Below are 25,593 nucleotides of genomic sequence, written 5' to 3'. Positions count from 1 at the left end.
TCCTTTCAAAGATTTCAAATGTTTAAACATGTGCTGTGCAGCATATAACGGGTGGCCATAATTAAACTGACAGTGCTAACAGTGTTCTGTAGCGCGATCTATTTGTGAGAATGACGGCACATTTTGTAGGAAGATTAAACAAGACGGGAGACGAAGGATTCCGCGAAAAAAAAATTAGTTCCAAAAGTCACCGCTAGGGGAATATTTGGCGCTGTGTAATAGAAAATAGAGTGTTAACAAATGCAAATCAGTACGGAAATTACCTGTTATTTTGCATTCAAATGAGGTTCAATGTGGCTGCTGTTGTTGTGGACCACATATTACATTCTGTGCACAGTATGCACAACAGCAGAAAGTAACATGTCTGCAGGAATCTCCCGTACAGTCCGTGATATGTTATCCTTCAACGTAGCCAGGTCCTGGACCACTCCTTGATAGACCTTAGACTTAAGGTAACCCTGTAGTCAGAAGTCGCATGGGGTAAGATCAGGTGACCGAGGTGGCCATGCAGTTGGAAAGTAGCGGCTAATGACTCTTTCTGTTGTGAATTTCTGTCGTAGCATCTGTTGCACTCGTACAGCAACGTGTGGAGTGCATGGAAATGATTTCCCCCAGGCATTGTCTTTGCTGAAGTGCCGTAATGACAAAGCTGTTCAACATGTGACGATATTTCTCCGGTAACAGAACAGGTTTCCGGTTCTGTCGGGGTAAAGTTCTCATAGAAGAATGGACCTACGATAAATTCCGCTGTGAACCCACACCAAACAGTTACCTTTGAATGTAAGGGAATTGCTGTGACTGCATGTGGTGATTTGTCATCCCTAATTCGGCATTTCTGGGTATTCACAGTTCCATTCTGGTAAAAGTGAGCCTCGCCTCCCCATAAGATTTTCCACGGCCAAGCATCATCCACCTCATTCTGGCAAGAAAGGTGAGAGCAAAAGTCAGTCGCTTATCATGGTCGGGGTACAGTAACTCCTGTACACGGCTGATTTTGTACAGATAGAAATTGATAATCTTTCGTAAGATTTTCCATACCGTACTGTAAGTCATATCCATAATAAAAGGTAATTTTATTCTGCATTAATTTGCATTTGTTAACACTCTATTTTCTATTACACGGTGCCAAATATTCCCCTAGCGGTGACTTTTGAAACTAATTTTTTTTTTCCCGCGGAATCCTTCGTCCCCCGTCTTGTTTAATCTTCCTACAAAATGTGGCTTCATTCTCGCAAATAGATCGCGCTACAAAACACTGTTAGCACTGTCAGTTTAATTATGGCCACCCGGTATATATATATATATATATATATATTTAAAGTTTGTTAAAATTTAGTGTAGTATGTTGTACACTATGCAAAAAAAAGGGGGAGACAGTTCTATATCTTCCGTTCTACTAGGCCAATTAATGAAATTCAACTTCCGTTTTTCATGTCTCGAAAGCACAACTTAGCATATGTATTAGATTTATACATAGCATTGTTTTAATATAGGTATACTGACTCAAAATCTGATCTTTTCTGAAATAACATACCAATTGTTTTCTATATTTCCATTCTACGCCTCGAATTACGCCAAACTACCAAGTTTTGTAAAAATTGCAGAAGTAGTTTTTAAAAAATTAGCTCTCAAATGTTTAGCTCCTCAATGTTAATCGAATTTGGTATATGTTTATTAATCTCTCCATTTTTTTTATTAAACTTATTTGATTTTTCCTTTCATATTTCGGAATTTAGGTTCATTCCAAATAAAATTCACCCATTTTTGATTTATTTTAAAAATTTGTATTTTTAAATAATTCTTAAATTATTCAAAACAAATTTTAAACTATAAAATTTTTACCATCATCTTAAAGTAGATGTATTTCTAAGCATACCTGCTAAAAAATTAGTTTTTTATTCAAAATTTCCGAAGATATAAGGGAAATTTATATATTGGTGCATTTTGAAATTTGGTATATTTATTGAAAGCGATAAAATATCAAGTGTTGTTTAGACACTTTACTAAAATTATTTGAAAGTAGGAACGATATGACTTTTTCCCCCTGCTCATGCACAATGTAAACCGGTAGGAACTTTTTTTTCTGCTCTGGCATAATGGTGCAAATGGAAAAAATTGAGACAAGATAAATTTTTTAATTTCTCTGTAAATTTCGCACCAAATTTTAGAAAATTTAATATCTAAGCATAATTTGAGTCGTAGAATCAAAATATGGAAAAAAATTGGTATGTTATTTCTGAAAGAATACGATTTTGTGTTAAAATATGTATGTTAGAACAATGCTTTATATAAATCTAATACAGTCAAAAGTCGTTAATCCGGACTCGTCGGAACTTCGGCGATTCCGGATTATAGCTCATCAGTTTAAATCTCGTAAGATGGCATGCAGAAATTCTAAAATTAAAAATATGAAACCGTAATTTATGAAATAAAGAATAATTATGATCTAAAGGGTATCAAAATTTACAAAAAAAAAAAAAAAAGCTTAATATTTATTTGTTTACTTTATTAAACATTTCTTTCAATGTAAGTTGTTTAAGTTACTTCGTTTTATGTGATAATACTTTCTCTTTAATTTTATAAACAGACATAATTTCTTGTTCAGTTACAAAGTCCCGCTGTTCAAGTCCCGTAATTGCTGTGCCGAGAATACCGACTAACTTGTCAATCGAAATTTTTTTGTTTTCACTAACCTCTCTGTCACCTTCTTCATGTCTTTATCCATTTTTTTGCATCAATTCCACTTTTTGTTTGATGGACATCAAAACATACTTTCGTTTTGTAGATCCTTTGGGAGCTCCAGCATCGGAAATTCTATTTGACATAATCGAAAGTTCAAGTTTACTTTTATAAAATTGCTCTTGCAGTCTGCAAAAAAGAATAAGCCGGATCCAATTCGAAGATTAAGGAACAACGCAATCATCAACATTAACTGAAATAGATAATTAGATAATTTTAGCTTATGCTGTCCGTTATACATTAAACGCGCATGCGAAAACGTATTCTGCTCTTTCGCACACGCATATGCGCAGTCGTAAAGGTCTTACGCGCACGCGTAAACGCCTATGCGCATGTGTCAACGCGGCGCATGCGCAGAAAGTTTTTAGCTTTGAGGTCCAGATTATGGGTGTCCAAATTAACGACTTTTGACTGTATATATCCTAAGTCGTGCTTTCCAGACTCAAAAAAACACAATTTGAAGTTTGTCGATTGGCCCGGTAGAATGGGAGATATAGAACTGTATCCCCTTTGTGTGTGTGTTGAGATTTAGAATGTATGATTAAAAATTACAGAATGTGAACTATGTGCATTTTTTGCTTATATTATTTCTTACTGCATATAAACACTAGATAAATTTGTGTCTTTTTATTTGCTTATCACAAATATGTGCAATTATTCTTCATTGCTTATGTTTATGAGTATTTGATAGCTCTGATGAACATAATTAAGCAAACAACCAACTATCATAATAATCTTTTAATGCTTGTTTTGCCATAATTCTTGTGGAATGTTGTTAGGCTTATTTATATAAAGAGTAAGAAATCTGCATGCAAATAATTTTAAAAGTAAATTTTACAACTGATTTTCCAGATGAAGCATATGACAGTATGGAAGTTAGATATTGCATTTTGTTGTTTCCAGTTTCAAAAACATTATTAAAAAACGTTTTTAACTATCTTAGTTACAAAGTGCTATATTCAATTGCATAAGAAGAAAATATTTTATAGATATACATGTATAGAATTTGAAATATATTTTTAACTGATTTGTATTTTTTATAGCTTGAATTTAATTATCAAAATTTGGATCAGAAGACGCTATGGATATCGATTTCGCGGATTCCATTTTAAAATAAATACTTTGTAGAAATAGCCTTTGATCATATATTGAACCAGAACAACACTGGTCTGAGTTGATTTTTTATAGTAGATATATGAATTTTTTAAATAGATATTTCATGTTTTGAAACAATATACACTTTTTTAAATATTTTTGTTTTAGAGCCTGAAACTATGGTTTCAGTATGTAATATATTTTAAGTAGGTTATCATGTTTTGTAAACTAAATGGTTGGTGCTTTTGAAATAATGATTACTGATTTAGTCAGAAACCACTTGGGTAGATTGACTATAGTATCTCTTAGAGAGACTGAATTGTGAATGCTGCAGAACACTGATAGTTTGTTGCAGGTCTTATATTTAGTAATTGAACGTGCTGTCTGTATGTGTTAAAGGAGGATGTTTCAGGTTTCATAGTTTTTTCCATGTGTGACCTAAAATGATTATAAAATGTAAAAAATAGGCAATGATTTTAATGAGTCCAGCCAATGTGATTTCATAAAAATATTTAATATTTCTAATCAGAGTTTCATGCTTTCGAGATCTGTAAAACACAAGTTGAACAGTAGAATGGGAGATATAGAACTGTACCCCCTTTTTTTGCGCAGTGCACATTTTGAGTTAACTATATAACATTAATATTTAATAAAATATTTGATTAATCTTCGGATTATGGTAACTTGGTAATTATTTGGCGACCAACCCTGCTACAGCAACCTGATAGTTTTTTTTTTTTTTTTTTTTTTTTTTTTTTTTTTAACTCAACAGTTTTTTCCAACAATCTGCTAGCCAAATTACGCTTATGCTAGAACTTTTATGGAACAAAGTGCTTAATCGTGACAAAGATTAGGTGCGAAATTGGGAGAAAGTGCAGAATCGCCCACTGCTTGCTGCATTTTTAAGAATTGCACATAAACGGTATACATGTACACATTGGCCTATTTTCACTTAAAAAAAGTCCCAGAATTGCACAAAAATGGCATTGCACACACTCTTGACTTTATCCATGTACACTGCTAAAGTCCTAGCTAGTAACCTTTATCGCCTTAGCAAAATGTCGCCAAACTAGTTGTTACCATATTCCAAAGATTAGCCAAATATTTTAATCATTTTCTGTAAGTAGGGCAAAAAATGGATTGATTTATGTGAAATAAAATTTGCATCATGGATTTGTGCCAAAACAAATGTGATTAATTTTGTTAAAAAAAAAGTTATTAACATAATGTGCAAGCTTTTTGTTTTAGTACTCGAGGCAAAGAGGACCTGGTGATTTTTGAGACTAGTCGGTGACCTTTCGTTTTTCAGATATTAATAATTGATATTTCTCTCATCTAATGGATAGAATAAAATTACTATAAATAATTTATGATAAGTATTTTATAATTGTCTTTTTTATTCCAGGCCAGTTAGTTAAACTTCTTATACATACAGGAGTGACTAGGTACTTAGAATTTAAATCTGTGGAAGGAAGTTATGTGTATAAAGGAGGAAAAATCTATAAAGTTCCAGCTGATGAAAAAGAAGCATTGGGATCAAGTATGTATCTTTTTATGTTGGATGTCTTGAAAGAGAATTCATCTGTATAATTGATTTTCATGAAAGAAGTAAAAAGAAAAATTGATTTTGGGTGTTAAATTTAATTAATAAAAATATGGTGATGATATAAAATTAAACTTGCCTTCATTGTTTAGAAAATTATACGGAGCCTTTACTCCATCTGTATTCACTAAAATCAGTTAGTTCTGTAATTTGGACTAATTTATAAAGCTGAAAACTGTGAATTTTTCAAGACCAAGGACACCTTGTTTATGATATCAGAAAAGGATTCCACTATATGAGTAGCATTTATGTGTCCTTTCGAGTATGTAATTTGTTTTCAAGCTGAGTTTATTTATTACCATTATTAAGGGTAATGTTAAAATGAATAGGTGTGGTTAATTATTGGTACATTTCATAAACATATTTTAAATAATTACAAAAATAAAATTGTATGTTTTTAATTTAGCTCTTGTTTCTGTCGTATTTCGCATAATAATACAGCATTTTTGAAGAATGTAATTATATTTGTTGCGTGAGAGTTCCTGTTTTTAATTTTCTTTTATAACTTCATTTTGTAATTTTTTAATTGGGAAAGGGTGAGAATTTTACGAGTAATGAAAATTATTGTAGTTATATATTGTTCTGGAATGTAAAGAAAATTAAGGAAAATGTATAAAAAGGTAAGGACATTATGAAGATATGAAATATACGGACATCCCCCCCCCAGTGGCCAGGCAAAAAGTTACAAAGAACTAAAATTTTATAAACGGAGGTTTACAAACATTAGAACTAAGAACAAAAAGACCGAAGTCATTGCCTAAAGAGTATTCTTGCCTCTTAGTATCTCGACTCTGACCATAAAGAGCCCCACATTGGAGCAGGTAGTCCCTGTCCATTTGTTTTCTAGAATCACAAAGTGGACAAATAGAATCACTTGAAATGCCTACACTGTGCAGGTGGGTGGCAAGGCAGTCATGTCCTGTAGACAGACAGAAAGCCGCAACTGCATTGCACCTTGGACTATCAGAAATAAGAGAAGAACGTAGCATTCTTCAACTTTTTAAGGATGTACGAGTCTGAAGATTTCATAAGATATAAGATGCAAATAATTTTTTTTAAAACAGTTTAATACGCCAATAAGAAATGGCTGTATTAGGATGTTTTTAGTTTGCTGGTACCTCATTTTGCAAGAAAGCCCACTTGTTCATTGCCCCAAAGGTCACAATGGCCAGGCACCTACTGGAGAATGATTTGTTTACCCTTTAAAGTGAGAGTTCTTGACCTTGCGAAATTTCAGGTGTTAAAGGGTGTTCAACAGAGTTAGTTGATTGAATGGCTGTGTAAGAATAAAAAAATAAGAAAAAAATGACTGCCTTTGCAAACTTGGTAATGGATAGCTAATAATTGCTTTAGGGCTATTCGTATGGCTACTACGAGGGTTGGAACTTTAATAGTGGCAACTATTTATTTACAAGGAATACAAAAGTGATTCATGTCACCATGTTTTACAGTCCTTCAATATAGTCGCCAGCATTGTGTACAACCCGTTTCCAACGATGTGGAAGTCGCAGAATACCCGTAGCAGCACATGTTTTGTTGATAGTTTGAATGGACCGGTCTACTGCCACAAGAATCTCAGCAACAGTTTGGAAGCGAGTGATACGAAGTGGTTCCTTCATCTTAATAATTAAGTCATAGTCACAAGGGCTTAGATCTGGGGAGTATGGTGGATGGTAAAGCACTTCCCAGCCCCAGCACTTGAACAAATCAGTCACAGCTTGCGCTGCATGCGGCCGAGCATTGTCATGCAAAATGAGAGGAGTCTTCTGCAGAAAGTGTCGCCGTTTTTTTCTCAAAGCTGGTTGGAGATTGTGCTCCAAAAATGAGCAGTAATACTGCACATTGACGGTCTGCTGTGGGAAAACGGTATGCGTTAGGATGACACCATCGCAGTCTTACACGAGAATCACCATAACTTTCACATTGCTGGGGTTCTGACGAAATTTCGCACGTCGTGGTGACCCGTGATGACGCCTTTCGTTTGATTGGCGTTTCAGTTCTGGCTGGTACGATCGAGCCCAAGTCTCATCCAGCGTAATGATGCGGCATAAAAAAGCATCTCCTTCGCGCTCATAGCGCTCCAGGTGGGTTCGGGCATCATCGTATTGTAGCCATTTCTGCATTTCTGTCAATTGATGTGGAACCCATCGTGAAGCAATTTTTCTCATGGACAGGCGTTCCTTCAGAATGTGCAGCACAGTCGTATGCGCTAATCCTGTTTGTCTGGCCAGCTGACGAATCGTTTGGTGGCGATCACTGTCCATTAGTGCGGCAACAGCTTGCACGTCTGCATCGCAGACACTCGGACGACCTGGCCGAAGCGTGTCTGCCATGTTTTGGCGTCCTTCATTGAATGCTTTCATCCATCTTGATACGGTTCTGTAAGGCAATGCAGATTCCCCGCAAGCCTCTTGAAGCCCTTGATGACACTGTTGTGCTGTATGACCTCTGGCACGTTCAATTTTTATCCAACATCCTTGTTCTTGTTTTGAAAACATCCTGACAATACTTCCTTTAGACCACGAGCTAATACAAGGATTTGTTTCTCGCGTCACTCTGCATGCGCGTGACGTAGGCAGGACGAGTCTTTTTGCTGAGAGGTAAGGTAGGTATGTAGTTCGCGTGTGGTATACGCGATATTCTTTGGTTTTGTTGCGTAGCGTTTTTTCAGCTGTGTTGCCACTATTAAAGTTCCAGCCCTCGTACTTCACCATCAAAGGAGGTACCAGTGTATTCTTGCAGGGGCGTAAAGAAGATTCAAAAACACACCAGCCCCAACTTTAAAATGACAGTCAAACTGAGAACCAACCATCAGTAAAAATATGCAGCCACTGAGTAGGTAGATATCTAGTCATAGTGGTCTCAAAAGCGAGACATTCAAAACACTTGGTGCAACATCTCTTCTATATAGTTTCCACTAGTGTTTAGCCTTATTTCGACATTATTAATCACCCTCAGAGGGTTTCTGGTTGTCAAGAGTGCCTTCCTAAACAAACATAAAATATATATTAAATCTGATAGAAAATGGAGGAATCAGTTTCATTTAAACTAAGGAATGAGAATTAAATTCTCAAACTTTAAAAATACATAATTGTATTATAAGTAATTTGTTTTCATTGTTCATAAGTAGTTAGGATTCTTAAAAATTAAATTTTTAGATGTGCTGAGAAAATTCAGTGTGTTACCATATTTTTTTTTTTTAAATGTCAGAAGTATAAAAAATTTTTATATTTTTTTAAAGGGATTTCTGAAGTAAATATAATTGTATATTAAGGAAGATTGGTTAAATGAGTAAGCTTTTGTTATTTTTTGCTGTTTAACATTTATTACAATTTTTTCCCTTCCTTAGATTTAATGGGCATGTTTGAAAAGAGGAGGTTTAGAAATTTCTTAGTCTATGTTCAGGAGTACAGTGAAAAGGATCCAAAAACATGGAAAGATGTAGATGCTAACTCCATGACCACTGCTCAATTGTATGAAAAATTTGGATTAGATAAAGACACTGCAGATTTTACTGGTCATGCATTAGCTCTGTATCGTGATGACGAGTAAGTTGAATTACATTCTGTGTTTTGGCTTTTAATATTTTCTAAGAATTAATCAGATAATGATTTCGTTTAAACTTTAGCTCTTAAGAATTTGTAAAAATGATTTAAGAAGTTTATCTTATAAATTGGTACTTCTCCGTTTTGCCGCCGCAGGCGATAAAGTCGCCAGTAATGGTATAACTTATGCTAAATGGAATATCCTCTCTGGTAACCTCATTTTCATTTTTGCCTCATTTTCAAAACAAGTACCAGCCATTTCTTATGAGATTGATTGTTTCTTTCAATATTGGTATATAGTTACATAGAATTTATACCAGCTAGTTCAGTTTTATGCCCTAAGGCCATTCGCAATTGGCGAATCAGGATGTTGAAACATGAAAGCATAGTAAATTCTTAAATTAACGTCTTTTTGAAAATTTATTGGCTTTTTACCAAATTTTAAACAATATTAAAATGTTTCTGCCTTTAAAATAAAAAAATTCTTCATTTGTAACATTTTTTATGTGTATGCTGTAGCCAATAAAGTCTGCATGGCAAGATTTACGCCGGCGAAACAGAAAAGTACCAATAAATTTTACTAATGTTTTAATAAAATAAAATAATTCAAACTCTCGATTTTTAACAAATTCCATAAAATTTGTCAACTAGCGAGGATAAGGATATAATCAGTTAAAAATTTGTCAGCTAGAGAGGATAAGGATATAATCACTCATGCCTTTTTGAGACAATTAATGGTTTAGAACTTTCTGTTGGATTTACCCTCAAAAGAAGACATGCAGTGTTTTTTCTCGCTTCCACTATTATCTCCCAACCAAATGTTTGCCAACATCAAAATTACTTCAATGCGGTTATTAGTGGTATACCGGTTTTCCTTTATATGCTTTAATAGTCTGTTATAGTTACATCATGTGGCAAAAAGTGAAAAATTGAAAGATTTTTTGAAATTATATTTATGAGTAGTAACTTATTCGCTTAACAGAAAGTAGAGAAGAAAGGAATGCTTTTTATATTGCCATTTTTAGTGTTTTAGCAGTTGGGTTAGAGGAGGATTCAGTTCCTGAAAAGATGTATCCCTGCTTCAAAGAGGAATTGATTTTTATATTTATAATAACTGGTTGGATTCTTAAAGCTCATGTGGGCAGGCATCACTTTACTTTTTTTTTTTAATTGGTACAAAATTTTCTTAGTCCATGTTATATGAATCCTTTTATCTGAAGTTAGGATATTGTGCTGCTCTTTTTTTTACTTATTACGTGCTCTGCCGTTAGGCACTACACGGAAAGGGAGAGGTGCCCCATGGAGGTCTTTTTAAGGGAAACTGGCTCGTATCCACATTACACATGGGGAAAACCACGAAAACGCCCGTGCAGCCAGCCTGTTTGCCGGGACTCGAACCCCGGAACGAACTACCAGTGTTCAGCGGCTTTTACCGCTCGGTCGCTGGTGGGCTGTGCTGCTTATTTGAGGTGTATCATGAAAACGTCTTGCAAAAAGAGGGAACAAAATAATGTCATAATCGAGATCATATTTGGTACATTAAAAATTTAGGGGTCTAAGATGTAAATAAAATTATAGTGGATATTACTCTCAGGTTAATAAAGTGGGGGACTAAAAGAAGAAACAAGAAATTGATATCTGATGAAATGTAAATAAACTATTTAAAGAAAGAAACAGTATGAAAGGTGCTGTATATAAAAAGGTGAGGAAGGCCCCTGTATATATAGTTTTAACTGGTAACACAAGAAGAAGATCCATATCAAGATTCATTTTTTGCAAGAGCTAAGTAATTTTAAGAACAAAAGGAAAGTACTTGTTGTTCTAAGTTCTGGGTAGCTGGTCTGATGGAAAATGTGATGCAGAGCCATGTTGAACATTTGAAAAGAACTTATGGTATTTACTTATTAGTGTGAGAATGCCTTACAGAAATCATCAAATTTTCAGAATGTACGAAAATCTGGCAACAGTGTCTTCAGTTTTAAAAGTCATCAATTTCATATATGTTCTTTTTGTTGTTATTCCAAGTTCCATTGGATTTTACAGACAAACCGTGGTATTGTTTTAAAAATTAATTTTAAGATATGCACTTGCTGTGACGAATTGGCTAATAAGCAATCGGCCCTGGCTGGGAAAAATATGCTACCCCTAATGATGATCCCACCTCATACAACCTCTGTGTTACCTAAATTATGCTCCCTAGTGCCTTTCTTAATTCTGCTTCCAATGCTTGCTCTAAATTCTAAAAGTTTTGACATTTCTAGATTTTGTTGCTCGGTGTGACACTAAATTCTAAAAACTCTGCCACACCAGCTCTAACCAGCCCTTACCATATATATTTCATATTTTTTCTGAATGTTCATATTACTAAAGAAATAAAATTATCAGCTTTTTCTATGCATTGTAAATGCATTTATTTTTTTTTTTAGAATAAAAGCAATTCTTAATTAAATCCAAAAATTTTAAAATAAAAACGGAATGTTTTGAAGAAAGAAACTGAATAAAGAAATTTATAAATTAAAACTGATTGCATAAAGAAAATTATTCTTCAAAAATATGTATAGTTATTATGTAAATTACCCAGTTGTTTATGATTTCAGCCTTTACTATAATTTCCCATTTCTATTTCCTGATATGATAGAGTTACTGAGGCAGCTTAAATTAAAATTAAATTATATAGTACCCTGCATTGAAATGTGGGTCTGTCTTACTTAATCTGGGGACTCTGGTCATTTTGCTGTAGGATTTTCCATCTTTGCATTAAGCAGTGTACTCACATTTTTTCTTTTATTATTACAGATAATTAAAAAGAATTATAATATAGATATGATATGATTATAAGTTATATGTAGTTTAATATTTGTATGTATCTTTACCCAGTTATCTTGCAAAGCCATGCTTAGAAACTATCAACAGAATTAAACTGTACAGTGATTCTTTGGCTCGCTATGGCAAGAGTCCATATCTATATCCATTATATGGGCTAGGAGAGCTTCCACAAGGGTTTGCAAGGTAAGTTTAGCTTAAATTTTGGAATCAAAAAGTTATTTTGGTTGAAATTTTTTAAAATTAAACTTACTTTTTTAAATAAATAAAATGTATAAGTGCACAGGAAGAAAATTTAATTAGTATTTGCTGGTAAAATTATATTTTTTCTGAAATTTGAATGCATGTTGAAGATTTTTTTAAGTATATAGAGTATGAACTTCATTTTTGCATTTCAGTAGTTTTAATTTAATAATGGACTTAAAAAAGAAAAATTTCATTATTCATTGAGTGACATATTGAGCATTTTTAGTTGTAAAGTTTGTATAATTATTAGGTTGTGGTGCAGATTTTAACTTTAAGTAACTGAAGAAAGTATCGGTAACTGGGTATGTGAAATAAATAGTCAAAATTATGATGAAGTTATTAAGAAAGGGAAAATGCAATATGTTACATTCAGAGGGGTGGTGATGTTTCAGATTCAGGATTTGGAAAGGTTTGTCAGTAGAATTGACAGACCTGCAGTAAATAAATTGGGATATTTGGTCAGATGTGTATTCCTGCATTTATGTATTTCAGAAATCAACAGTTCTATCCATTTCAATAAATGATTAAAATATAAGTGAGGTTTTTGGAAAATGTATAAAGCTTTGCCATCTGATCAGTTTCAGAATTTCATGAATGCATATAAAATCAATTGACTTTTGAAACATCCATCCTCATTCACTTTAGAAGAATTTTGAATCAACAATTTATTAGAATGTGGTACAGTGGAATATAGGTTTCACTGTATATTGAACACAATGTTACAGTCAAGGTTTTCCTTTTATCCAGATATCAGTCACTAAAATAATAGCTCAAAATATTCATGTACCTAAAAAACAAAATTGTCCATCGATTGGATAATTGCTCTTAATGTTATTTATCGTAGAGAACTGGATGAAAGATTATTATTTATTTTATTTATTCCAGGAGGGGAATTTTCGGAATTGGTAAGGCTGAAAGTATTTGACCAAACAAAAGTTTTCATTAATAACTCTTAACTACTGTCCAGTTTTTCACCTTTAAATCTTGAGTATTTTGCTGAGATGAAGACTAAACTTCATAGTATATGCAAGGCGAGCTGCATTTTGGAATTCAGAAAAGTTTGACTGCAGCAAGTCTCTATATACATTATTTTAAAAGCAGTGAAATAAGTGTCATTGATTAGTTTTAATTCATTTCATACATACATTTTATTTGAAAAAGAGTTGCATCACTCAACTACAAGAGCCGTACTATGGCCACTCCTGGTATATGGGTTATAATGTTAACCTTGCATATCCCAATCTGCCAGAGAGGTGAAAATGTGTTATTGGTCAAGAAGATCTTGTACCTTAGATATTGTATAAGTTTTTTGTAAATATCTTTTATAGTTCCATTAAAAGTTAATTTAAAATATAGCCATGTGTGCAGAAAGGTTTCCAATTTCAGGTTTATGAAATTTTAAATGTTCTAGAATTAAAAAATTTTTTTCATGCATGTTTTTTGAATACAAACAAACAAATGATGTGCCTTTTAATTTGCTATAATTTGATGCATCTCGGAGTAAAATGTTGGAAGTTAATTTATAGAATATAATTTGATACTCAAGTATCTAAAAATACTAAACATAGCAATTAAGTTAATTGAAGTAATTTTGCACATGTATTAGAAATCAGCTTTGAAATATTTAAAACCTGTAAATGAGGTTGTAAACGGTAATTATTCAATTTTTTTCTAATAAAACTGAATTTTCAACTGTGGTAATTTGATTTAGATTGTGAATTCCTTGTGGAATTATGAAAGACCATTTAAATCAGCTGAAAAACAAAATAGTCATGACTTGGGAAATGATTGCTTATGATTATTTGCAGAAATTTTTGCAGCAGTTTTATAGTATTGTGAAAGTATTTTTCCCAGTTGACAGTCTGAAAATTGAGTATTTTTTACTTCCTTGTACGAAGTAAAAAGGAAGTATTGTAATCGCGAAAAGTTTCATGCAGCATATTTCAACAAAAATATCAATTTTGACTGCTTTCGAATGCAATTTAACGATGTATTTGCGTATATATATATATCCACTCTGTTACTCGGCTCAGTGATCTCAGTTTCTTTACTCTTATATGTTTGTAAATTGTACATTTTTTGCTTTAAAAATGATTGAATTATGTTGTTCTTATCTTCCGGTTAAGGTTTTTATGCCTGTAGTAAATCTGCATGCAATATTTTTAGAATTATCAACAATTTTAAAATTGTTTAAATGCCGCTAAGCTTAATAATGTTTTTGATGGCGGCCATTGCTCTTGTTTACATTTGAAACAGCAGGATAGCGGATTTGTTGCTAATCTAGAGAAACTTAGCTTCGCAACAACAAAGATGATGCCTTCATTTATTATTTAAATCATACTTAATCCTTTCTGGAATTTTTCCGAGGAAATAAGTGTTTAAGATTGACTTCGTAATTTTTAATACAGATATTTTGGGTTTTTATGTATTTTTGCCCTATCCCGAAGTGAGAACTGAATTAATTGAATGAGAAATGCTAAATCGTCTGTGAAAAACTGTTTCTTGAAAAACCGTTTCTTTTTTATTTTGTATGCTTAATTTCTTTTATACATCGTTCTAGCTTTATTATAGTATTTGAATAGAACATGTGGCAACGATTAGATAATTGTTTAAATGATATAAATTTTGTGCATTCTGAGTTATAATATGAACGAAATATAATACTGTTAAGTGAACCTAGCGCCAGAGTGTCATTATGGTAAACAAATAGAGTGAATTTTAAAGAATGCATTTATTCTATTGTGGTTTATGCGCTGTCGGCCAAGTAGGTTTAATTCAGTCCAATAAGTTTAAATGAAATGCAAGAAAAAATGTGTATAATTTAATATTATGTACAAGGAAGTCATGTTGTGTATACATCAGATTTTTTCAAGATGTGTTCATGGTATTTTTAGTTATTTACAGTAGTTCTATTTCTTTGTCTTTTTTTTTTTTAAATTTATGATTTAATAATGGACATCTTACAGGCTAAGTGCAATTTATGGTGGGACATACATGCTGGATAAACCAATAGATGAATTGGTAATGGAAAATGGCAAGGTAGTTGGAGTCCGCTCTGGAAATGAAACTGCAAGATGTAAACAAGTTTTTTGTGACCCATCTTATGTTCCTGATAAAGTTGAAAAAGTTGGGCAGGTATGCAGTATATATACGTATCATGTTTACAGTTAGTAAACTGGTTGAAGTTTGGCAATTTAAATTTTCTGAGCTTTTGTCTCATGATAAAATGTGAAGATTTTATTTTATTTGATTTTGTTAGGTAGTTCGTTGCATTTGCCTCTTGAATCATCCCATTCCAAATACGAAGGATGCACTTTCGTGCCAGATAATCATTCCACAGAAACAAGTTGGCAGAAAATCAGGTAAGATAATAGAATTATTGTCTATGTAACAGTAGGAAAAAATAAATAAAAAATAAGAAAAGTTTTTAAGCAAACAAAACTTGTAAATGAAATTGAAAGTTCCAAACTTATCAAATGAGAATCGTATTTTCTATCGTATCGAATAGTATATTTAGAAATTTATTCCGTATATAATGAATAGATGTAGTATCAGCAGTATGTCATTTAACCTTTTGATGCCGGGGTTTTAGAAGCAGTAAAAGCTACCAAAGGACGGGGAATCTTGAACCGGATGCTTTCCCCCCCCCTTTAAGAAATCACCTCCTATTTGCAACAAAGATTCTTGTGTGTAGTTTAATGGATTCTCAGAGGGGTGCATCTATGTCGCAAAAGAAAGACCTTTGAAAGAGATAAGGGGTTAAAACCCTAGGTACGTCAAATTTGACATTTCACCCCACTTTTCAGCCTGGAAAATAGGGGAAAAAGACGGCCACTAAAGTGGACAACCCCGTCTTTTCAAAGAGAGGACTCTATGGCCACTATAATGGCCATCCCGTCTTCAAAAGGTTAAGCTGCATCATCTGGATTAAAAAAAGAAATGAGGAAAGCTGAAATCAGCTCTACAAATTTATTTGCATTATTGTAATGCATGCATGAGAGGATTAAAATATGCAGGTCAGAAGTATAATACAGCCGGAAGTTTAAATCATCTAAGTGGTTGCATTATTTATGTTTTGATTTTGCACTTGAGCATTATCATCAACAATGCCTCTCTAGTTCAGTTAAATACAGCTTATCTGTGTAATTAAAAAAAGACATCTGAAACATTTCATTGTCAATTTAAAATATTCTTTCTCATACGTATAAGCAAAAGAATTTAAGACTGTTGGAAAACTTGTATTCAGTGTTAACTACAAGGTTGCAAAATGCAAGTGAAATTTTTGTTTGAAGATGAAGAGAAAAAGAAATGAAAAAAGATAAGGGAGATAGCATATCATGTAAAACTTATTGTTATTTGATGTTAAACAGTGACCTAGAGAATAAGTCACCAGATGCTGGTAGTCAGTGGCAGATTCAGTTCCTAGCAGTTGGATAGTCTGGATGTGGGAGGGGCTTTTGCAGCCTTTTCTGTTTATTGTACAAATGCAATGGAGGTAAAAAAGTCTTCCCTTTTAAGGTTCTTGACTTTTTTCCAATAATAATGTGCAGAAATCATCCTTGATGTAAAAGTGTAAAAAAAAGAATCTTCTATAGGAATTTGTCCAAAAGTTAACACTAGATTGCCCAAGGAAGTCATTTTGACTGCTTTTTAATTTCAATTAGAAAAACATTTGTGTATATAATGACATAATTTCTTAGAATTTAGTGACTTTTTTGCGTTTATTAATAATTGTAGTTAATGTTAGTTTCCTCCCTTCTTTCATTTCCAGTATATATATGTGTGTGTTATACCTATAGTGCCAGTCAAAATGACTGCTTGGGAAATTTTAAATAATCAAATGACTCTTATTATTGAATTGAGTAAATTTCTTGTATGACCAATTCGGCTCTGTATTGAAATAAGTTTTCATTTTTTTCGATGATTACCATCACATAACATACAAATACATGATAAATTGTCGATTTGGGCGTATACTTGATAAGTTGAAGTTTCTCAGTAAGCTAAAGTAATATTTGTTATTTGAATCTCGGTGAACAGGTTCTTCTGAAACTGGTTGAGTCAAGCCATATACAAGCTGTGGAAGAAATATCACGACTGATAACTTTTCCACTAGCATGTCACTAGCGACAAAATTTTTGGCCAAAGAAGCTCTAGTTGGTACTATTAGAAGAAACAAAAGAGAACTACACAAATCAGCCAAAAAACAAAGGATAACATGACTCTTTTCCACTCTGCTATATAAATCAGAGAATTGTGTTCTTACAATATATAAAAGAAAAACCAAATAAGAATAGCTGTTTTAAGTTCTAAGCATAAATTTGTGAAAATTGATAAAAGTTAATAAAAAATGCTACCGGAATCTATTCAATTTTATAGCAGCACAAAATTTGGAGTTGGTATGACGGATCAAATGGCCAGAAAATAATACAGTAAAAGCTAGTTCTTGTAGAAAGCACCTCCAAATATTTTTCAATATTTTAGGTTTGGCTGTTATAAATACCCGGATCCTTTACAAAGAAAGCAAGACCGAAAAAGTCATCAGAACATGAAGACGCACAAAGATAACTGCAACATCATCATATGTAATCCATTCTAACAAACGCAAAATTTGTAAAGTACGACTTTGCCACAACAACAAAACAAATAATATAGTATATATAATAATATAATGTGAAAAATGTCAAAAGTATGTTTGCGGAAGATGTACACATAAAAAGATTTCCACTTTCATTTGCAAAAAAAGTACAAATAATAATGTATAAATTATTTTTTTTAAGTGAAGTAAGTTTTTATTAATATTTACTAATAACTTGTTATATAGTTGTAAATAATATTAAAAATTAATTTTAAACAAATTTCCTTACACAGTAGTAACTCTTTCACAGTGCAGTCATTTTGACTGCTTTGGAGGTAATGTAGGGATATACTAAGTTTCAGTCTTTCTAATGTTTACCATTAGTCAGTGCAAGACAAGAACATGAGTAAATTATTTCCTTACCTTTGTTCTCCAACCTAGAGATGATTGGAGATGAGATCAGATAGTCACATGCTTTGTAATATATTGTGTTTCAACAGAATTCAGCCAAACATTGTAAAGTTAAAAATTTAAGAAGAAGGAAGTTTTGAAAATTTCACCGTGCTGTTGCCCAGAGTCAGTGTGATGAACCATTATACTAATTGCTATACAAGAGCATATATAAGAAATGTTTTGATTTTATAGATTGATGAACTAAAGAATTTCAGGAAATTTCTTACCTCAGACATGTTATCTCTGTTGAAGGTATGACTGGATCCAGAAAAAGTGTCAGCAGTTAAAGATTAGAAGGCATGAAAATGTCCATCAGCTGAGAAGTTTCCTGGGGCTTTGCATCTACTATAGGAGATTAGCGAAGGACTTTTTTTTCCATTGCAAGACCCCCTTCATGAACTGACAAAGAGCAAGCAGAAGTTCTAGGCAAAAGAATTTGGGGGTGTATTTAATGAGCTGCAGCTAGCTTTATCATTTCGACAATCCTGATATAACCTCTGCTCGATAAACCGTTTATTCTTGACATGGATGCAAACAGTGAATGTCACTGTGGTTTTGTCCCAAGAAATATGCATGGTGCAGAGTCAAATATGCATGGTGCCATATTGGAATAAGTGTCTAGCTAAGCCACAGAGGAATTGCTGTGTCACCAGAAAAGAGTTACTCGTCAGTCAAAGCTGTAGAACATTTTCGCCATTACCTCTATGCCCGAAAATTCTTGTCTCGCACAGATCATGCATCATTGACCTAGCTGTTAAAAATTTCAAGAATATTGAAGGCTAGATAGCCAGATGAATGCAGAAACCTGATTTGCTGCCGATATTGTTACAGGTTGAACTGAAATGTGAGATGACTTATCTGGTCATACATGAAGTTACAAATTCAAAATTGTCTAATTCAAACCCATGGAGTGACGAAGAAGTTGGGAAAGCTTAGATGGAAGGTGGCTGCATTAAATCCATAATTGACTTAATGTAGTAGGAAAAGTACCTGGTAGTGCATTTCAATCTACAGTTCTTTCTTGGGGACTCGCTACATATTTGAAATGGTTAGAAATTTGTCTGCTTATGATTTCCATGCAGCAAGGAGGCACTCAAAATACACGGCAAGCTGAAAGTCTTGAGAGTTTAATTGTAGGGAAAGTAGTGGAAGACTCTGACTGCTTCTAGGATGTTCTGCAAAATTGGGGCAGAACCTTAAAGGGCCATTCCCACTGGAGATTTTCTGAGCTAATGGAGTGAGATCCATGTGTCAATTAGCTCTGCTATGCCTGAGGTTCAGATTTTTCAACTTGCTGCCCTGTAGGAAAAAACTGAGTTTTTGGAGATGGGTCAGCTACATCAGCTATCTCCATTTGCTCAAATAAAACCCAGTAGGAATGGCCCTTAACAGTTTGCAAGGCCCAGTGGTGCCCAATATATACCTATGGGAATTCTAAATATTTATAATTTTGATATTTAAATAGAAGGGCACTTTAGAATTGCTTTGCAGACACCATAATGCTTCTAAGCATATCATTGCCAACCTGTGCTTTATAATATTCAGTTCAAGACCAGCATTGAAGCTGCCAACATAGAGAGCGAAACTTTGCATGACAAAGCAATGTCAGGCCAAAATTCTTTGTATCAGGTATATGCAACTTTCTCAACCTTATAGAAAATTTCATGTTTAAATCTACATTAATTCTGGACTGAGTGAACTGTAGACAGGAAAGATGTGAACTAAATATTTTGTTAAACATACAATCCAAAGTGTAGTAGAATTTTCTTGGTAAAAATGATAAGTTCTATACAAAATATATATTTATACTTTTATATATGAATTCGTTTTTAAAAGTAAGATATGTAATTAAAAAATAAAAACTTTTCAGAAGTTTCATTTTAAAAAAACTTATTTGATAGGGACTATTTTCATGGCAGTGGTGCAGAATTCAGATTAACTGTTACTTCATGATTTGCTGCTGAGACGATTTTGTAGCATTGATAGAATATATGCAAATTTGTTCACAAAAATGGATATTTCTGTATGTACACATACATGCTGTTTATTATTGCCCACAACTGTAATGTAAATATTCAATCAAATTAGTTTAAAAAATTTTAGTGCAGTTATGTGCGAAATTGTTGTATTTCTCTGTATAATCAATCTAACATGAAAATCCAGAGAGGTGAACTTTGCTGGAAAAGTAAGAATACAGGGGCATATCTATTAAATATAGAGTAAATAGCTGTCTTGCTCAATTGACAAGAAACTGTCAAAAGTCATCAAACTTGGCAGCATTTTGGTCCTGTTCCTAAATGGATATTGTAATTGAGTAACTATAATTGATGCTCTATATAGTTGTAACCATAATTCAGCTCTCATATGCCTTCCAATAATTTTGACAAGCAGGAAGTACAGAAATGGCCGGTCAAAAACTATGCAAGACCAGAGAGAAGGCATTTGCTGTCGGTTAATAGTTCAGTGTGACTTTAGAGTATTGAGATATCTCTGGTTTAACTTGGTTCTTTAGATGCACTTTGCATTGCATTATGTTTAACGTTCTCAGTAGTTTGAATTGTAACTACTGACTGTGCTCTGTGATATTGTGAACAGTTGTACATCTATTTTTGTGGAAAGCTCAAGAACTTTTAAGTATTTCTCTTGATAAAATAAATTTTATCAACCTATTCATTGGACCTATTTCAATTTATTGTGAACAAATAGGTATTGTAAAATAAGTTATATTTTTTATTCCTGGATTGTAGAAAAAGGGCAGTTTAAAAATAAATGGTGAATATTTTCGTATGTTAGAGAAAAGGCCTTCCTTTTGTTCAAAAAAGGTTTTTTTACCTCTTTTTTTATTATTTCAAGATCAAGTGTATTCGTTCATAAAATTCTGAATTGTTTTAGATATTTTTGTCATTTATATACATGTTATCAAAAATGTTTTTTTTGGTCCTTTGTAAATATAAAACAAAATTTTTATAAAATTAATAATTGTATTTAATTTTATAAAATGTTGTTAAATTAGTAATAAATGTAATTATTAAATTGCCATTTTTAGATATATATGTGTCTCTTGTCTCATACACTCATCAAGTTGCAGCTAAGAATTGGTTTGTTGCTATGGTCAGTACTACTGTTGAAACTGATAATCCAGAACAGGAAATTAAACCTGGTTTGGATCTCTTGGGACCAATCAAGCAGAAGTAAGTTAAAAAAAAAACCTTATTATGTATTATAAGGAGAAAACACACTTCTTAATTTTTCTTGCACTTTTAATGGATTTATTACTTTTTAATAATTGACACTTTTCTTTAAAAAATGTAGCAAAACATTTTATGTGCGCCTTTTTTTCATTCTGATGATTTTTGTATTAAGATTTAAGATCAGTTGCAACATACAGTGTCTCACAAAAGTGATGGGACACTTGTGCTTTACAAAAGGAAACTGTAATAAAATTAATTAAAAAAAACATATTTGTGGGTGTGTTTCATTCTTAAATTTAGTAACAATTATTACATAACATACATTTTCTCAAAATATTAAAATATTAATTTAATAAAAATACAATTTTTAAAACGGAGCAAAAAATGGCTCACATAAGTGATGGGACACCATTAGATACTACTACGTACTGCAATAAAAATATTTTTTGGGGGTTTTTTATTTTTACTCAAAAGCAATTGGCAGTAATTTATAAAATAGTCTGCAATATTTCTCTTCAGTTTGTTTTGGAATTTTTGTGTTTTTTAGCTCTGTGCAGCCGTGAATGCTAAACGAAAAGAAACTTTGCCTGAAGTTCGAAAATTAGTTATTAATTTGCATATTGAACGTGGAAAATATATAAGAAAACTGCTGAAACAGTTAACTTGAGTCATTCAACAGTTTTCAATATCATTAAACGATATAAAATGAATCATATGATTCAGGATAAAAGAAGACCTGGCCGACCATCAAAGCTATCCAATGGAATAAAGCGAATTATCATTCGAAATATTAAAAAAAATCCAAGAATGAATGCTCCTAAAGTTGCTGCTGATTTACAAGCATTATATGGAGAAATTTTTAATCCTGAGACTATTAGAAGAGTAATTCGATCTGCTGGATATCATGGTAGAGCAGCCGGAAAAAAATTCTAAGTGAAAATAATAGAAAACTCAGACTGGCTTTCGCAAAATCCAACATAAATAAGAATTCTGATTACTGGAATGAAGTTATATTTGCTGATGAGAGTAAATTTAATATATATGGTTCTGACAGTAGAATCTTGGTGTGGATAAAATCCAGGGAAGAATTTCGTAAACAGAACTTGGTACCAACAGTAAAACATGGTGGAGAAGGAGTTATGGTATGGTGGTGTATGTCGTCTGCTGGAGTTGGTAATCTTGTTTTTATTGACAATGTAATGGATCGGTACAAGTATATTGACATTTTAAATCAAAATTTGAAATCTTCAGCACGAAAATTGAACCTTCATAACGATTTTAAATTCTACCAGTATAATGACCCCACGCACACTGCTTTGAACATTAGACTCTGGCTGCTGTATAACTCTCCTGAAATAATAAAAACACCATCACAATCTCCAGACTTAAATCCCATAGAGAATATTTGGCAAGAATTGGAATCAAGAATTCGCAAACACACCATTTCTTCAAAACAACAATTAAAATCGGTGCTTCAAGAAGAATGGGGTAAAATCACTCCAGAAATCGCAAGAAAATTAGTCGAATCTATCCCAAGAAGATTAAATCATGTTTTAAAAGTAAAAGGATATCCAACAAAATATTAAAACCTTTTAAAAAGTAAAATTTTTTGATAAATATTTGTTGAAAAAGTAAGTGTCCCATCACTTATGTGAGCCATTTTTTGCTCCGTTCTAAACAACTGTATTTTTATTAAATTAATATTATAAAAATAAATAATTTTTTAAATTTATTTTACTACAGTTTCCTTTTGTAAAGCACAAGTGTCCCATCACTTTTGTGAGACGCTGTAAGTATTTACAGCTTCAAGTGCAAAACATGATTTCAGAAGTTACATGCAGATTTTTCCTCTTAAAACCCTGGAATGTTAAAATAAAAAATAAAAATATATATATAATGAAAGTTTTGATTTTAGAATTATGAGTAAATAAAGTAGAAATAATAATAAAAGAAGAATCTTTTTTTATATAAAAATTTGTTACGTAAAGATTTGTTACGTAAGTAAGATATTTCACTCTCAGTAACAAATTCTTTTTGGATTACATATATGTCAATTTTTCATTTCTTATTACTTTTAGGTTTGTATGGGTTAGTGATGTATTTAAACCCAAAGATTATGGTGAAGAAAGTCAAGTAAGTAAACTTACTATAATGAGCATTTTTTTTTTTTTTTTTTTGTGTGTGTGTGTGTAATTTTATAATTTTTCTTTACATTATATATATATTTTTTCCCCCAGATATTTATATCTGAATCATATGATGCGACGTCACATTTTGAAACAACCTGCCTAGATGTGTTGGACATCTTTCGACGTGGAACTGGGGAAGATTTTGACTTTTCCAAGGTGAAGCATGACTTGGGGGATGAGCAAGAATAAAATCCCTTGCCTCTCGCACAGTATCACTTTGCCTCGCTGATGCTGTTTCCCCCATTTATATAATCTGTGGCAGGGCTTGAAAGAGCATAGGCTTCTGTCTTTTTTTTATTTTTTGGGTGATAAATGTCACCAACTGCTTTTCGTAAGTGGTGATCTTTAAAGGGAAAAAAAAAGCAAAATTGTGACTGCTGTTTCCCCTGGAATATCTGAAAGCTATAACTACATTCATTTTTTCATATTGTGATTTGTAGTCCATCAGTTTTAATATTTAAGACCAGTGAATAGGAAAAAATAAAGATAGCAAAATCTACTATCACTGTTATAGTTTTGGTAGAAATATATGCCTGCTCGCTCAAAAAGTAAAAGCTGAATGTTAATTTTCACCCAAAGGATGTATTTCTTGTCAATTGATTATTGATTGCTAACTATATATTATATATATTAATTGTTATTAATTGTAAAAAAATTCCCAAAGCTACCAGTTTAATGTGATATGATTACTGTCAAATTACTCTGTGATTGTTTTGTGGCACCTTGGGGTATTTCCCTAAATACACTTCGGCTTTGCTCTGTATGTCGTCAGAAATTCTTATTAAAAAAGCACATTTGGTGACAGTCTTGTTTTATTGCATTGTCTAATTACATTTTTAATATTCAAATAATAAATGTTTGTTATTTATAGAACTCTCTTGTAAATATTTATAGCTGCAGCATTAAATACACAAGATTCTTGGATTTCCAGTAGCTGTTGTTAAAAATGTTAGTTTCACTAAAATATTTTCATAAATATTTAAATGATTTTGTATAGGAGCAGCTAATATTCAGATCAGTTAAATGTAAAAACTTTATAAGAAGTAAAATTGTAAAGTCAGATAGATTATATTTGCTAATTAAACATACTTTATTTAGAATTTCCTAGATGTCAGTTACTCTTATCAGAAAATTGATTTCTATAAAGAATTTTACACACAGTGTTTAGAATTCTTTAATTTCAGAAACATTTTTTTAAAATTAAAGATTAAACATGGATTTAGATAACTGTGCATTTTAAATGCTGTTTATTATATGCAGCATGTATAGTAAGTATGGTAAAATATCTGTTTTTATGTGTAAAATATTTATTACAATTTTGTATTTAAAGTTTTTTTGGGAAGGTGAAGGTTTTGAAAGTAGACTGACTGCATTTAAGGCATAGCTAAAGAAAGAAAAGGACTGGGTCATCATTTTGGAGGGACAAAAGTACCAACATGAACACTCTAGCAAACAGGGTTCGTACAGTCCTTAAAAGTCCTTAGGTTTTTTGGAATCAATTTTTGGTCCCTTAAAGTCCTTAATTTCGGCCAAAATTGGCAGGAGGTCCTTAATTTTAATCATCTGAAATTTCTGTCTGTTTTTAAGACTGCCATTTTGAATGTGAATTAGCATTTTCAAGAAATATTTTTGGCCATTCGTTGAATTAATTTTTTTTTTTTTTTTTTTTTTTTTTTTTTTTTTTTTTTGAATGGGTGAATAGGTTCATGGATTATAATTTGTTCCTAATTCTAATATAAAAGGTAGTATACTTCAGTTTCTGAGCAAGAAGTGAAATATAAGCATTTTGAAATTATTTTATTTTTTCTACTCCGAAGAGCTCTTAAACAACTTTTCGCTTTTGGGAATGTGAATTTTAATAAATGGCTCTAAATTTGGTAATTTTAAGATCAGTTTTTATAGAAAATTTTTAATTCAGAAAAAATCGATTTTTCAATATTTTTTAAAACATTATAAATTTTATTAAAATAATGCTAATATATTGAAATTATATTCAAGAAAGAACAATTAAAATGAAAATTTTAATTTTTCGCTATCATATTATAAACTGACATTACTTTTCATTTTGGCAACTAAATTATACAATATTTTGAATCTGAAACATAAGCAAGATAATAAATACTTAAATTGT

At 32.1% G+C, this 25,593-nt stretch overlaps 1 protein-coding gene across 1 annotated transcript in view; it reads left to right on the top strand.

Moving 5' to 3' along the window:
• The window catches only part of Gdi (GDP dissociation inhibitor), a 39,790-nt gene extending 15,524 nt beyond the window's left edge, over nucleotides 1-24,266 (top strand). Inside the window, exons 3-10 of the mRNA XM_035366181.2 lie at nucleotides 5,240-5,374; nucleotides 8,787-8,985; nucleotides 11,860-11,991; nucleotides 15,018-15,186; nucleotides 15,311-15,413; nucleotides 21,129-21,273; nucleotides 23,352-23,406; nucleotides 23,511-24,266. Of these exons, the coding sequence (XP_035222072.1) occupies nucleotides 5,240-5,374; nucleotides 8,787-8,985; nucleotides 11,860-11,991; nucleotides 15,018-15,186; nucleotides 15,311-15,413; nucleotides 21,129-21,273; nucleotides 23,352-23,406; nucleotides 23,511-23,651 (1,079 nt within the window). The 3' untranslated portion in view covers nucleotides 23,652-24,266. The remainder of the gene's footprint in view (nucleotides 1-5,239; nucleotides 5,375-8,786; nucleotides 8,986-11,859; nucleotides 11,992-15,017; nucleotides 15,187-15,310; nucleotides 15,414-21,128; nucleotides 21,274-23,351; nucleotides 23,407-23,510) is intronic.
• The last annotated feature ends 1,327 nt before the right edge of the window (nucleotides 24,267-25,593 follow it).

This window comes from Stegodyphus dumicola, chromosome 9 (genome assembly GCF_044657685.1).
Source record: "Stegodyphus dumicola isolate Sdum_Otavi_A_Nest chromosome 9, ASM4465768v1".
Classification (NCBI taxonomy): Eukaryota; Metazoa; Arthropoda; class Arachnida; order Araneae; family Eresidae; genus Stegodyphus; species Stegodyphus dumicola.
Note: the sequence above shows the minus strand (reverse complement) of the source record. Positions and strands in the feature narration are given on the sequence as shown.